The following is a 14271-nucleotide window of genomic DNA, read 5'->3' on the forward strand; positions in this document are numbered from 1 at the left end:
ATTACAATTAAATAATGCTAAGGTTGTGAGTAACTCACAAGAGCAAAGAAATGTGCAATTAAAGAGAAAATATACCATATGTCCTTTGATATCTAGGCATATTGCAGTGCATTAAGAAAGTCATAAAAGAGACACCCTGTTGTGGTTATGTGTTCTGAGACATGTGGCACATTTCCATTGTAGCTCTCTATTTCCCTGCTTGTATGCATCTGTGCCATTATTTAAATGTTGATTTTGAGTGTGAATTGCGATTTGCATGGTAAAAAAAGTGGATCCGTGGACTCTTTTTTCAATGTTTCTTTAGATCTGTTGCTATTTATGAATGCAGAAGTCCAAAATGTTAAACATATGAATGAAAAATCATCACAAAGGGGAATAAATGGATTTAATTTACTCGTCAGACAAAATTATCAAAGGAGATGGTTTTAGTTACTATGAATGAATGATCTTACATCTTCCTCTAAAAACTGATACAGTTGAACTACAAACACTGTTCTCCCGTATTTTGCGTGGAAGTAGGAATATACTAAAAAATTTCACATATTTGATTTGGACCATTTTCGGAAATAGAATAGGAAATTACTCCTTTAATTTTAAGGTCCCTCACCTGTGGCATCCCACAAGCCTATTTTTTTTTCCTCTACTGAAAAACCAACCTGAAAATGTGGGAGAACATGATGGAACATTCAGATCTTAAAAGCAGTATTTATGTGGCTGACATCTAACCCACATTGTCTCAAATGCTGTGATCACCGAGACACCCCAATGTGAAATATTTTATAAGCAGTGGTTGGGTAACCAGAAGATGAGAGCAAGTTATACTTGTGGGAAGAGAAAAACATTTTGTGGAATTCCCAGTGTTCAGAGTATTTCATCAGAACTTGTTTGCCCTCCAGTTGCTGAAGATGCCTGCAGCATTGGGGCACTTTCAGACAGCTCACCAGTTCGCCAGAGCCAAGTATATACTTCTGGTAAAGAAGTCCTTGTAATTCTATTTGCAACCAGCTAGGAGATAGCACCTTCTGATTACATGCTGATTTGGCCATGGCTGTCTTGCATTCTTCATTCCTAGGATTCTTTGTTGTCTTTTGTAGTAACTAGAAATAGTATCAATTTGGGCATACAGCTATTATGACAGTTATCCTGTGAGTTCACTCCAAGGTAATACAGTAACAACCATGACTTACCATGAAGCATATCATCTTTAGAAAAAACAGGTTTCTTCAACTCTTTCTTTTTTTGCTTTTGGTTTCCTACAAGTATGATAGTGAAGATGATGATAAAGTGTGTGTGAGAGAAAAAAACCCCCAACCTACTAGTCCAGAAAATGGACCCAGATACCATGGTGTATGAGTGAAATAATGGTTAGAAACACAAACAGCCTAATGGATATGCTGGCATCGCTCCTCCTTCCTCAGCATGACCTACAGTGCAAGGACTGGGCCAGAGACATTTTCTGGAGAGGAGAGCAAGCCAAATTAACATCACATCAACTCAGGGTCCTGTATAATCTGAAGAGACAGGGCAGAAGCAGTGCCATTCTGGTAACAGAGAGCATCAGGCCCAGGTGGCGGACCCTTGGAGAGGGGGATGCTGTAGGAATGCAAGAACAGCTTGGAGCCAGCAGCCTGGGAACTGGTTGTCAAGGGAAAAAAGCAGGGGGTGATGGGCAGTCACAGTAAATCCTAGGACAGCAGAGCCAGGAAGGGTAATCTCCATGGGGTTGGGGAAAGGAGCCAGCCTAAAAAGTCTGAGGAGCGAGCATGCCAGTTGGGAAGCAGCTGTACAGCCATGGGGTGGCCACGGATGCCACTGACAAATGTGTGCTGTAACCAAAAGGGTTAGGGCTTCAGGGAAGAGGCAGGGACGTCAGCCAGCAACAGCTGAGAAGCAGAGCAAGCAATGCACCGAGTAAGGAACAAGATTCACGTATTGTGGTGTGGTGTCATGTCACCGAGTAGCGTCCCGTTAGCCACAGCAACACACACTTCTGCCAACCACAAGAGCAGACATCAGTTTACGAAAGGCCACAGCTTGGAACGGAGGCAGTACTGACAGCCTGTAGTGCGGCACTGAAAAGCACACAGGCTGAGCAGGGGATGTGCCCGGGAAAGATCACATTTAAAATGCTTTAGTTGGAGAATTTCAACTTTACTGTACCATTACCCTTCGAAACTCTCATCCTTGTAAAGAACAGTCTTAGACTTTGCAAACTTGTACCTGGCGAAACCGAGATCCCCTCCAGCGGCCGCACTGAAAAAAATCACGGCTGTTTTTAACACTTTCAGCGTCTAAAATTTATTTAAAGTTGCAGCAGTAACTGCTTCTCCTTGCTCCGTTTTGTTCTCACGACAGGGAAGCTGCGGCCGCCGAGGTCGGTAGGAAAAGCCGCCCCGACCCAACCAGCTGGGGGTCGCACAGCTGCTCCCCTCCAACTTTTTCTTCACGGTTTGTTTCTCCCCCCACCTCTCAGCGCTGGCAGCGGCGGCGGCGGCACAGGCCCTGCTGAAGGAGCGGCACCGCAAACGGCAGAAGTGTCACGGCGGCAGCGGCACCTCCCCCGGCGGTTAGCACCGGGCCCGCGACTGCCAGCTCCCCTCGCGGGCGAGCCCGACGGTGCCACGCCGAAACCGCGGCGGCCCCGCCAGCGGAGCGCAGGACCGGCCCCCGCGGCCGCCTCTCGGCGCCTCCCTGAGGTGCCTGCCGCCCCGCCCCGCGCGGCCGCCAGAAGCGGGCTGCCCGGGTGCAACCAACTGTCGCGGCGGATAGAGGGGGGAGGAGAGCGCGCCGCTCGGCACAGCCGGAGCGCGTCCCCTGTAACGTGCGCACCACAGCGCTCCCATCCCCCCCGCCGGCCGTACCACTTCGCTGCCTGTCCGGCGCTGAGGCGCGTTGGGCAGGAACGTACCAACGCCGCGGAGGGAAAGGGGTAGCCAGGAAGGTCGCGTGAGAAGGGGAGGTCACGTTCAAACGGCGCAGCGCCGACTCTCGGTCCCGTCGTTTTGGCCGAGCGGCGCGGGGCGGCCGCGGCCTCACGCGGCTCCCCCTCGCAGCGGGAAAGGGGGAGGAGCAGCCGGTCCTCCTTAACCCTTCCCCGGCGGGACGGGGATGGGCCGTCCCGCTGGGCAGCCGCCCCCGCCCCCCCGCGCGCAGCGTTCTTCCCGGATCGCTGCCGCCTCCCGCCGCTGGCTGGTTCCGCGGGGCGCGTGAGCTGGGCGGCGGGGGCGGACCCTCCCGGTAGCGGCCCGACATGTCGGTGGCGTTCGCGGCCCCGAGGCAGCGGGGGAAGGGCGAGATCACGCCGGCCGCTATCCAGAAGGTGAAGGGCGAGGGGCCAGGAGGGGCCGGGCCCGGCGCCGGGGGCTGCAGCTGCTTCCTGCCGCCGGGCCGCGCGGGGAAAGGGGTGGCGGCGCCCCGGAGCGCCCAGGCCCCGGCGGGGGGGCGGCGGCCGGGCCGCGCTGGCGGCGCTCGGGGCACGGCCCGGCGGGGGCGGTGGTGGTGGGCAGGGCGCTGCCTCTCTGCACTTGGGTAGTTCTTCGGGGGTCCCGGCGCCGGGGGGAGGCGCCGAGCGGGCGGGCCGCGCCGTCTGCGGCGGGGCGCGGAGGCCGCGCGGGGGTGGAGGGCGGGGGGGGGGCGGCCGATGGCCCTAGGTCTCCCCCCCCCCCCCCTCCGTTAACTGCCCCCAGCGCTCCCGGGGCGGCGGGCCTGAGTTCACCCGTAAGGACTCGGCCTGGCTCCGCGGGGAGGCGGCGGAGTCGAGCAAGCCCTTCCTGCGAGGGCTGCCTGTGAGTCGGACTCGAGTCGGGTCGTTCCTAAACCCTGCCTGGCTTTGGGCTCTGCCTCCGCGGGGCAAGCGGCGGCTGCAGCTCCCAAACTTGGTCGGCCTAGTAGTAGGGCTCCCCCATAAACCTTAAGTGTTATTAAAGAAGAACGTTATGGTCGGAGCCAATGACAGCGACTCCGGCCGACTCCATTTAAGCTTTCGTGGGAGGGAGCAAGTTAACTCGCTGAAGCAATCGAAGAAAAGCCTGTCTAGGGTTTGTAATAATCTGTATCGGCAGAAGCAAAGGAGCATGTTCAAGTTCGCTGGTAACTTGGTGGTGTTTAGAGACTTAACTGAAGACTCGCACTGTTATTAGTGTAAATAGCCATGAATCAAACAGATTTCAGATTACTACAAGCTCCTTGTATAGGAGTCTTTCGGGTAGATATAGCTAAGCTCTGATTTAGTAAAGAATGAGAGCATCAATAAGATAGGTGTTGCAGGGATCGGGACCTCAAAGAGGACCCCCAAGTTATAGTGGAATCTCCAGGGTACTGTAGCAGAAGTGCGTGCTTCGGAAGTGTAAATGAAAAATACATACCCAGTGGGTGAAAAGCTGCCTCAAGGTAGTCAGTAGCAACTTCAGCGTGCTTATGGATAGCGCACACAATTAAGTTTTTCTTGTGCTGTAGTCAAACCATTAATTTGATGGTGGTGCCCTGGCAAAACCCTAGGATAGTTAAAGCTGAAGAATCTTTGTAATGTACATAAGCTGTCAGAAGCCCTGGAGGTGTCTTCATCCAGCTGGAAACTAAATTCTCGTTTGATGGTAGGTGTTTATAACTCTTTCAAAGAACTATTTCAATTTTCTATCAACAACTGCTCAATCAAACGTGTATAGAACAGTGCCTGCAGCCCCATCTTGGCTACAGTTGTATTCTTTCTTGTTTGCTTTCCTCTTAGCCCTAGCATTCCTTTCCTCTTGTCCCCCTGCACCACAGCTCCCCCCCCCCCCCCCCCCCCCCCCCCCCCCCAGGTCCAGCTTACATGGCATCAGTGAAGAATGCAGCCATCTAACTGGCAGTCTCAAGGTCTACATGTCTGCTAAGCCTTAAGTATCTGCTGCCTTGCTCTGGAAGGTGGGAGACATTCTGAGGAGAGCCTTGATTCAAGGCTTCCTTTGCAAGTGCTCTATTAGACTTTGGTATGAAAGGTATTAGCTTCTTTTTCCTTATTTTTTCTGGTGAAAATAGCCACTCTGTTTCTTATAGAAATTGATGTTAGTACCTGTGAAATGCATTTGTGTGGCAGTGTGTTTGTGATCCTCTTCAGAGTGTGCAACTACAGTTCTGCCTAGTTTCTGAGGCTCAGACGGTAACTCAAAATACTACAGTTCTGTCTGTGTTTAGTGCTTAATGACAGTGTTTCCAGATCCAGCAGTTTCAGGCAAAATAATTGCCCAGGGATTGTTCTAGTGTTCTGGAGAATTACTGGTTTGAATTTAGGAAGACTCGGCTGGTTGGCTCATTCTTACGTGGATATAAGTCCTGAGCGGACTGCATGAGGTTTCTGACCCTGTACCCTTTTCATAGTAGAGATGGATTAGTCGGAAGAAAAAAAAGTGTAGGTACTTATTTCCTATTCCCCCCCCCCCGCCCCCTCCTATAGTATTTGTTTAGGTTGGATTCCTAGGGAAATAAAGGTGATGTAATAACACTGTGCTTTCCTTGTAGAGGCATGAGCCTTCTGACTAGTCTCAACCGTGTCTGGAAGAAGGAAAGTCTTGCAGATGGTTAAGATCCTATTAGTTTTGTGAAATTCAACAGCTGGGTAGAGTAAAGGGATCTAAACTACCCTTCCACTAAGAGGAAGCAAAGGGAGAAACCAATGCAAAATTTTTCACTTGGCAGTAAACTTTCCATTTAGTTCAGTTGACTTGGGTAACTTGGCTGGTAGCTCAGATTAGCCATGGTTCTGCTGACTCTTGTCTCATCAGAGTGCGGGAGAGTGGTTAAAAAGGCATGACTGTAGGAACGTGCAGCTCTAGGAAACCAGGCTATATTTTTTTCCTATTTATGGAGCTTGGAACACCTTGAATTCGTGAGCTTTTTGTAGAAAGTCAGGAGGTCTGAAATTTCCCATGATATTAGAACTACCTTTTTTTTTTCTTTTTTTGTCAGAAAATTAATTCATATAAGTTCATATTCGTGAACACTTCTGAAGTATTATAAAACTATTGTGCCCATTATACAGAATATTTATAAAGTGCAGTTTAATTAGAGATCCTTCATATAAATATGGCCAAGCTTTCCAGTGCATTTCCTTGAAACAAACCTGTTTGGTAGGCTCAGTTTCTATCAATAACAATTTCAATGCCTTTCATTATTAAATTTATGAACAGTTGCAGGCTTTAGAAGGAGAAGGGAAACTCAGGGCTTAAATTTTTAAGTAAATTTCTTGGTAGAGATCAAATGAAGAAATGCAAAACTCTGAAGACTTCAGAAGAACTTGGTGCAGAACAAGCATAGGTGTTTGAATGGGAAGCTTCACAAATGTAGCTATAATAGTGATATGAAACCCTTAAACTGAAAGCTGTAAAACTAATTGGAGGGGGAAAATGGGAGCAAAAGAGTGTTCTATAAATAATTGGTTAAAGTAGAACTTTCTGGAATACTACTTTTTCCGTTGTTTTTAAAACCTCTGAGAAGAGGAGCAAGACTCAAACTTATCTTTGGTTTCTTTCCACAAAGAACGTGAAACTTACTCCGAACTTCTTCTTTATCGTTTCAGATGTTGGATGAAAATAATCATCTTATTCAGTGTATAATGGACTATCAGAACAAAGGAAAGACGTCTGAATGCTCACAGTAAGACATTAATCCAAATCTACTGTGGACTGGGTGAATTTCCATCTAGATCACCATTCTTAATTTGTTTAGCTCACCCTGTGGGAGAACTGTGCTGTGAAGAACAGAAAAGTATTGCTACAGATACTACACTTAAAATTTATGGGGTTTTGATTTGCCATATGACTACCACTTCTGTCACTGAAAAGTTGCAGCTTGCCTACTGCAAGTTGATGTCATGATGATGACAGTCATGAAAATGGGGACTGTATAACCGAGATCTTTTTCCTCTGCATCATAATTACACTTTGGGAAAGAGGTAGTTTTCTTCTTAAACCTTTCAATCTTGTAGGAATGGACCTTTCTTCTTCCTGACAGCATGCTTGAAAACTACCTGCTTACCACTTGCCCAAGATCAAACAGGCTTGTCTTAAAAGTTTGGCTTGCCAGAATATCCCATGTGGACTTGCTGTCTAGTGGGGTCTCTGGAGAGTGGTCTGAGAGAACTGTGGAAGGAGTGAATTATTAAGGAATATTATTTTCCCATTACTCTTTTCTGGCGTGGGATGATCATGGCACCCTTGTAATCGGACAAATACAGAGTCATGTGACAGATGGGGCATCACACTATGGCTTGAGTCCCTTACTGAGAACTGGTAGTCTGGGAGTAGAAGGGGGGTCATAAATAGTAGATATTTTTGCTTTAAGGGAATGCTTTCATTGTAGTATAGTTACTGTATTAAGCTGTTTACAAGCCTATAGTTATGTATTTGTAATCTGTTCCTGCTTTCAAGGTTATTTTTGTGACTGTGAGCTAGATGTTGAGACTGGAATGTGTTTCTGTAGCAGAAAAAATCATTCCATAGCAATCTTCCAAAGTTAAGGGTCGTGATGAAATGTTTGCACTGTTCTTGGTCACAATTCACATAAATCTATGGTATCTTGTATCTGGGGGCGTAATAGAAGGAGCTTTCTTTCCCTAGTGTTTGTGATGAAAATTACACCAAACAGCCACACACGCTCTATATGTCTCCTGGTGACTGGGACAGAAAGTGAAATAGGTGAGAACAGTGTCACCCAGCTTTAGATTTTTCATAGCAAGACAAAAGTTGTAGAGAAGATAAAAGCACAGATTTGATGGGGACATTGGGAAAGATTGGGTAATAGGTAAGCGTGAGGGGAAAGGCTCAGGATTCCTAATAATGATACTCTTGTAAGCCTCTTGAATCTTGTTTTACATATGTGTACATGTGTAGAATGAAAGTAAATTCTGATGTTATTTGTGACTTAAGATCTGTTTTGCTTTTGTTTATTTTGATAGATACCAGCAGATGCTGCATACAAACTTGGTTTACCTAGCCACTATAGCTGACTCCAACCAGAACATGCAGTCTCTACTACCAGCAGTAAGTACAAAATAGTGTAAAAGTAGGGAATAGATTTCATTTGGGTTACTGGAGGATAAAAAAAACAAAACCAAAGAGAAGTGTTTGAGGTAATGACCAAACATTTAGCCTCTGATTTACTGTACAGTGAATATATGATGCAGTGTCTCTTCACGCTCTATTTGGAATAATCTTACTGCTTAGGTCTTGCTCAAAATCTGACTTGTTTAATTGAAGACTGTTATTCTGAATTAAATGTGCAGTGCACAGATTATTTGGCCTGCCTCATAGTCTTAGATTTCTTTTTTTTCTCAACTGAGAACTCTAGTGGTGTGGCTCCTACAGCAGTACTCTGGTTTTTTCTCTTACATTAGAGAAATGTGGTGGTGGGGATGGTATTTCGCTGGAATATCATCCATTGTTTTGCCTCAGTGGAATGAGGTTGGGTAGATCTTTGTCTGCTTTTCTGTACTCTAGGTGAGTCTCTTAAATTCTTTGCCTCTCTCCTGTATCAGAAAGCAACCTTTTTTTAAGGTGGATAATGATAATATGCAAGAAATATGATCACACAGGCTTAACTTGAAACACCGCATTGCTTTAAAAATGAAGCATTTCTTGGATAATACTTGCTTTTTTTTTTTTTTTTTTTTTTTTTTTTTAATCTGGAGTTTTCTGAATCTGTGTTCCTGAATTCTTTATTTTATAAGATACCTCAGATTTTTCCCCCGTTCTGTTACAGAGCAGTAAGGAAGGACACAACAAACATGAAAATAGCTTGCTATCTGTTTGCTTTTTGTGTTAATTTGAAAGCTTGGAGAGTTCTTTGTGAGTAACACAAGGAAGTTCTTTATTTTTTGGTAATGAGACTTTTCTTAAATTAATATAGTCTTGATTCATTTCTGTAATATGAAGCTAAAAAGGATGTCTATAAAACAGCCATTCCTAGATACTAGCTTTCACCAACTGAAATTGAATTACTTTTCCTTTGGTCTCTGGAGAAGTGTTCTCCAATCATTGCTACTAGTGAGGCATCCTTTCAAGTTGGTACCTAGAGGACTATAGAAACAGTGCTTCATTATGTCCAACCTGTTCTGCCTGTAGAGGCTTCTCTTTTCATAAATCCATGCTTGTAGTTGAGGGGGAGGGAAAGAAACCTTTAAGAGGGCAGTGTGTATTACTCAGCTAATATGTTTTTGGAGGCTTAATTCATATCCTGGTTCTGATGACAACTGGAAATGAATTTGACCTTATCCTAGTCACTGGTGAACAGCCCTGTTCTTAAAGTTGAATGTGATGACATTCTCTTCTTAAAAGAAAATGAAGATAGGGCCAGGAAAGACTTTTGCAGATCAGGACGGAAGTGCATTTCTGATCTTGAATGTAAGGAATATTTGACAGTAGTGAGAAAATAGTGTAGTGTGTTTTTGTTGGGGGTGCGGGGAGGAGTCCCCTTTGGACAACTGAGGGGGGAATAAAAAGCTAGCTTCTTGTTTTTTCTGTCAAACTAAAATACAAAATGAAATTTAGATGTTAGGTCTTACCTAAGTGTAAACGATCTGACCTACCAAATCAAATCTTTGAAGATTTGCCTGAAATGTGGTAACATAATAGGATAAAATGACTTTTTATAGGGGTTTTTAGAAAAATATTCTTTAAGTGCTTTCTGTCTTCCCAACAAATTTTAATCGGAAGAATTTGGGAAGATGCGAGCTACTGCTTTTTTCAATGCAAGATAAACTACGTCAGACTCTTTTTCCTTTATTGGCTTTCTGTTTAAGAACTGATGAGGCTCAAGTTGACTTGGAAGTATTATGTTTCTGTTCACCATGCTTCTGTGTCAGCTGTTGAACAGTCTTACTAAATTCAAGGGTTGTGGGTGGCAACAGTTAAATATGGAGCAAGATACTGTGTGTGTAAACATCTACTATTTTTAATAGTAAAATACTTCAACCTTGTGATACTACCATTGCAGTAGTTCCCCACGTAACTTAGGAAGGCTTGAGTCTGGATAGCTTCTGAAGTTGTATTTCATCTGATCTATTCCTATCTGGAAGATTGTTCCCCTAGTAAACTATGCTTTCTTTTTTGTTTAAATTTTACTGTTTTTGTTTTAATCGGGTAAATACACTCTCAAGAAATTTCAAAACTTAACTATTACTTTTTATAAAATGCTTTATGTGATAAAATGAGGTTGAAAAGAGACTACTGCTAAGATAGCATTCACACTGAACAAAAGAGCTAAGTGATCAGGTTCATTGAAGTTTTTAATGTAAGCTAAAATGACTTGAACCTGATGATAACCTCGTTGTATCCTCTCACGATGCTCCTTAGACTTAATGCTTCATGTTGTTGGGAAAAATGCTTGTAGTCAGCTTCTGTGCCTCTGTCCGCATCTTTTAGAATGCACTATTCTAATCAAATGACTGTACATCCTTTCTGAAAGTGTGGTGTTGCCTGTAGAGAACAAGATAAATCTTACACTAAACAAAAGTATAGTGAACCAACTGTGTTGTGCAGAGAAATGCTTCTGTAAAGGGGGCCTGGAAGTGAGGAAAAGGTGAAACAGGTGAAGCAAGCATTGCAAGGCGTGATTGAAGGGAACTGGAAGGACTTTGAAACGCCAGTGTCATAAGAAAGCTCCTGTTGTCGTTGTATGCATGATAAATTTAGAGTATTAAATAATGACTTCTGGGGTAAGAGACCTTCCTTCACATCAGAAGACAAAAGAAGTGTGAGGTTAATCTCCTTCAGTCAACCAGTCTTTTCTCAGCCGTGTGAACAGCAGCATTATTAAGGGCAGGGCTGTTTTGGAGTGTCTTCACAGCTAGACCAGAGTGGTGGCTAAGTCCACGTGTGAAGTTGATGCAACTTTTTGCTGTCTCTTTCTGAGTTATGGCAGGTATTCTCTTTCTTGGACAGCAGTCGAAAGTCTGTTTACCACCACCATATGGGATAAGCTAGCTTCCCAAAAAGGGCTTGAACAGTGAGGAATGCAACACTGCTGTGTTCTTTTGATTTTCATTGGTGCTACTTTTGAGGGAGGCAACAGCAAAGTATTAGTTTCCTTGATCTGTAGAGAGCAAAGATGCAATTAAAGTTTGTTACTGCGACTTTCAAGAGAACCTCCAAAGAATAGTAGTGAAGTATTGTGTGCATGTGTTTCTGAATACATTAGGTCTCAAACTGCAGAACAGGCAGGCATCTTATCCTCCCCGACTTTTAGTTATTTTTTGTTTTCTTGATAAAGAGTGTTTTAGTGCCATTAAAAAGTCATTGCAAACTGTTGAAAAAAAACCACAGAACAACAAACCACCCCAAACTTTTCCACTTGGACATTTTCCCTCCCCCGTATGTCTTCATTTTGCCAAATATTTATAAGAATACAACCCATGACTGTCACTATCGGAAAAAGTACAGGGGAATTTTTGTCCTGCACTCCAGCCTTTTCACTTTGGCATTATTTTTGCAACAGGCAAATATTGAGGTCTGCAGGAATTATTTGATTGAGAACAGTTGTTTTGTTTTTTTTAAACACAGAAAAAATGATTTTATTTTTCAGAGGTTTTTTTACATAATGCAACTTGCCTTCTGTCAGCATGCAAAGCACTTGATTTCAGTGTGTATTTCAAGAAGGTGATGAAAATAAATGCTTATGATTATTACTCACTTCTATAAGGTACCAGTTTTCTTTTGTATTGAAAGTGCCAATTTCTTCCAGTAGCAAGCTAAACTCTGTATGTGAAGTGGTTTCCAAGAAAACTTATTGTCTGAATTGTAGGAAAATGTGCACGTTGCATTAAATTGTTTTTCTTAATTTCATAATATTGAAAAGGTTATTAATAAACTTAGTAATAAAAAAGGAATTTTTTTTCTTGCTTGAAATACTTCTCTCAAATCTAATGCTTTTTGTAGGACTTGTAAAATCCCTTAATGTATGCTGTTTCCAAACTTGTCACACAGATTAGGATGGAAGTCCATGGCATTTCAGTTACAAAGCACTAATATATAAAATGGTTATTGCTTTTTACAAACACTCAACATCAACAAACACTGAAATGATAGTTACTTCCAAAGAAACTGCTTCAAGAGGTAGAACCATTAAACATCATTATTAGCACCTAACTAAAACTTTTCTTCAAGTTCCTTATTGGAAGATGGGGTTTGTTTGTTTTGTGGTGTGTGGTTTTTTTGGGTTTTTTTGGTTTGTGTTTTTTTTAAAAGCTGTGGAGTTCGGGTGGCTAAATAGGAGTCTTCAATGTAAGAATGGTTTCACTCAATCAGTGGAAAGTCTCATATGATCTTAAATGCACTTTAGTATTTTTCAAAGGGGCAATGTTCAATCTGTGGCTTTAATGTACTTGTGATTAGTTTGTTGAAACAATTCAGAGTCTTAGGAACCCAACAGTGCACTCTGCTTTTTTTAGTAGCTTTCATTTTGAACGTAAAAGTTGTCTAAAATACATATGTTAATTGAATTATCTTGATACTGTTTTTCTTGAAAAAAGAAAGATGGCATCCAGAAAAGAAAAATACGGCTCAGTTTTAACAGCTTAAAATAAAATTTTCAGATAAAACTCCTGTTACTGAAGATGAGAGGAATCCTAAATTAATAAAATTCATGTCCACTTCTGTACCAAATGCCTGGGAGAGTCTGATATCTGTGGTAATATAGCAGAAAGTCTGTTCTTGGTATCTGCATTCCTGCTCATCACAGCTGGCATCAGTCTTTAAACCTCTGGCTTAATTCTGTATATGTGTGTTGGTTGAATTAGTTTTAAAGCAGATACACTATACTGCTTTGTTTATTCTGCATTAGCCTTTCAGAACACAAGTCCATGCCAAATTCAAGTTGCACTGTTTGTAAACTGAATTAATAGAGAACAGAGCAAAAGAAAAGGTAGCAAGTTTCCTGTCAAGAGACAAGTGAGCTGTTAGTCAGAAGTGGAGCTTGGATTTTGAAGAATAATTGCTCTGATTAAATGTTTGTTAAACAGTTTTCAAAAATCATAATAATTTCTGAAGACTTTTAAAAAGAGAAACATTAGGTGGCAGATTTTTTGAGAAAGGGAGGAAAGATGTTACATTCGTACCTACCATATTATGCAAGTACACTCCAAGGAACTTTCCTGCTGCTCTTCAAATGAGAGGCAAGTAGAGCCACTGTGGTTGGGATGGGTAAAAGAAATTAAGCTTCGCATTCCCGTACTGTTACTAGAAACTGTGAAACTAGTGCAAATCCATAATTGATAAAAGCTAATGTATTTGTGCTTGCATCCTCCTTGAAGAACATAATTTCTTAAATTATTCCTTCCTCAATCCCTTTGTAGTCTACATTTTTGTTTGCTCTGTTGGTTTTGCATAGCAAAAAATACTTCCTGTGTTTTGTGAGAAAGAAACACATGAGGTAAGCCTCCTTTGGTAATAGTGTCTAGCCCCCAGTTAGTTAGGCTTTGTCACTAAAGAATGGAAATGTGGGACATTTAGATTCATGCTGTAGTACCACAGTACTCTTAAGAATTAAGGGTTACCACTATGTTAGTGATCTCAGAGACTCAGCACTAAACAAAATGGTAAATAAGACTTTTCCTGAAGTTGTACAGTATTACGGGTCTGTTACAGATGTAATTTAGTCCATTATTGCTGTCAGTAGCCTAGTTCTTAGGTATGACTGCAATAACCAGTCATAAAAGCAATGCATTATGATCTAGCTGTATAAGTGCTTACAGAGAGGTCTAGTGTGTATCACTTAATTGTCTTTGCTCCAAGGCCAGCAAGTGATCATCTGTATCCATTTTCTGCCTTTGAGGCTTTACATGCTATTTGACTTCTGACCTCTCAGTGAATACTCTTGATTGCCTACATGTTCATTGTATGTAAAAATGTGGTTGTGGGATACTAACCAAAAGAGAACTAGTTTTACAAATAGCTACTCAGATTTTTTTTTTTTTTTCTTTTTTTGTTGGGTGGAGCATGAAAGAACAAATCCATCACTTATACCAGGAAACTGAAAAACTACTCACCGTAAAATTGTCAGTAGTACAAGCTTTTTAGAAGACTTACAGGCAAAACAACCAAATTTACTATGATTTAAGTTTATGGGTTGTTTCTCCCCTAGCCTGTTTGTTGAATCTCTGTAACACCACCCACCAGTCCATGTGTTGATGTGCGTCTTTTGGGGCTAATAGTGTCATCCTGCTTTAGCAAAAGAGAATTGGGTATGCTGCATTTTAAAAAGAATTTTCAGATTGTGGATCCTCAGTTTATCTGTGTACACCAT

General features: G+C 42.7%; 1 protein-coding gene across 4 annotated transcripts in view; it reads left to right on the forward strand.

Moving 5' to 3' along the window:
* Positions 1–3090: 3090 nt before the first annotated feature.
* SS18 (SS18 subunit of BAF chromatin remodeling complex) overlaps positions 3091–14271 on the forward strand; it is a 52032-nt gene continuing 40851 nt past the window's right edge. The window contains exons 1-3 of one of the 4 annotated variants that reach the window (XM_030012100.2): positions 3091–3319; positions 6554–6630; positions 7931–8015. In XM_030012100.2, the coding sequence (XP_029867960.1) occupies positions 3251–3319; positions 6554–6630; positions 7931–8015 (231 nt within the window). In that variant the 5' untranslated portion in view covers positions 3091–3250. Of the gene's footprint in view, positions 3320–3758; positions 4593–6553; positions 6631–7930; positions 8016–14271 lie in introns of those variants that run through there. The other 3 variants (XM_030012102.2, XM_030012101.2, XM_041123045.1) reach the window with 3 other exon arrangements.

The sequence above is a fragment of the Aquila chrysaetos genome, chromosome 4, assembly GCF_900496995.4.
Source record: "Aquila chrysaetos chrysaetos chromosome 4, bAquChr1.4, whole genome shotgun sequence".
NCBI classification, from domain to species: domain Eukaryota; kingdom Metazoa; phylum Chordata; class Aves; order Accipitriformes; family Accipitridae; genus Aquila; species Aquila chrysaetos.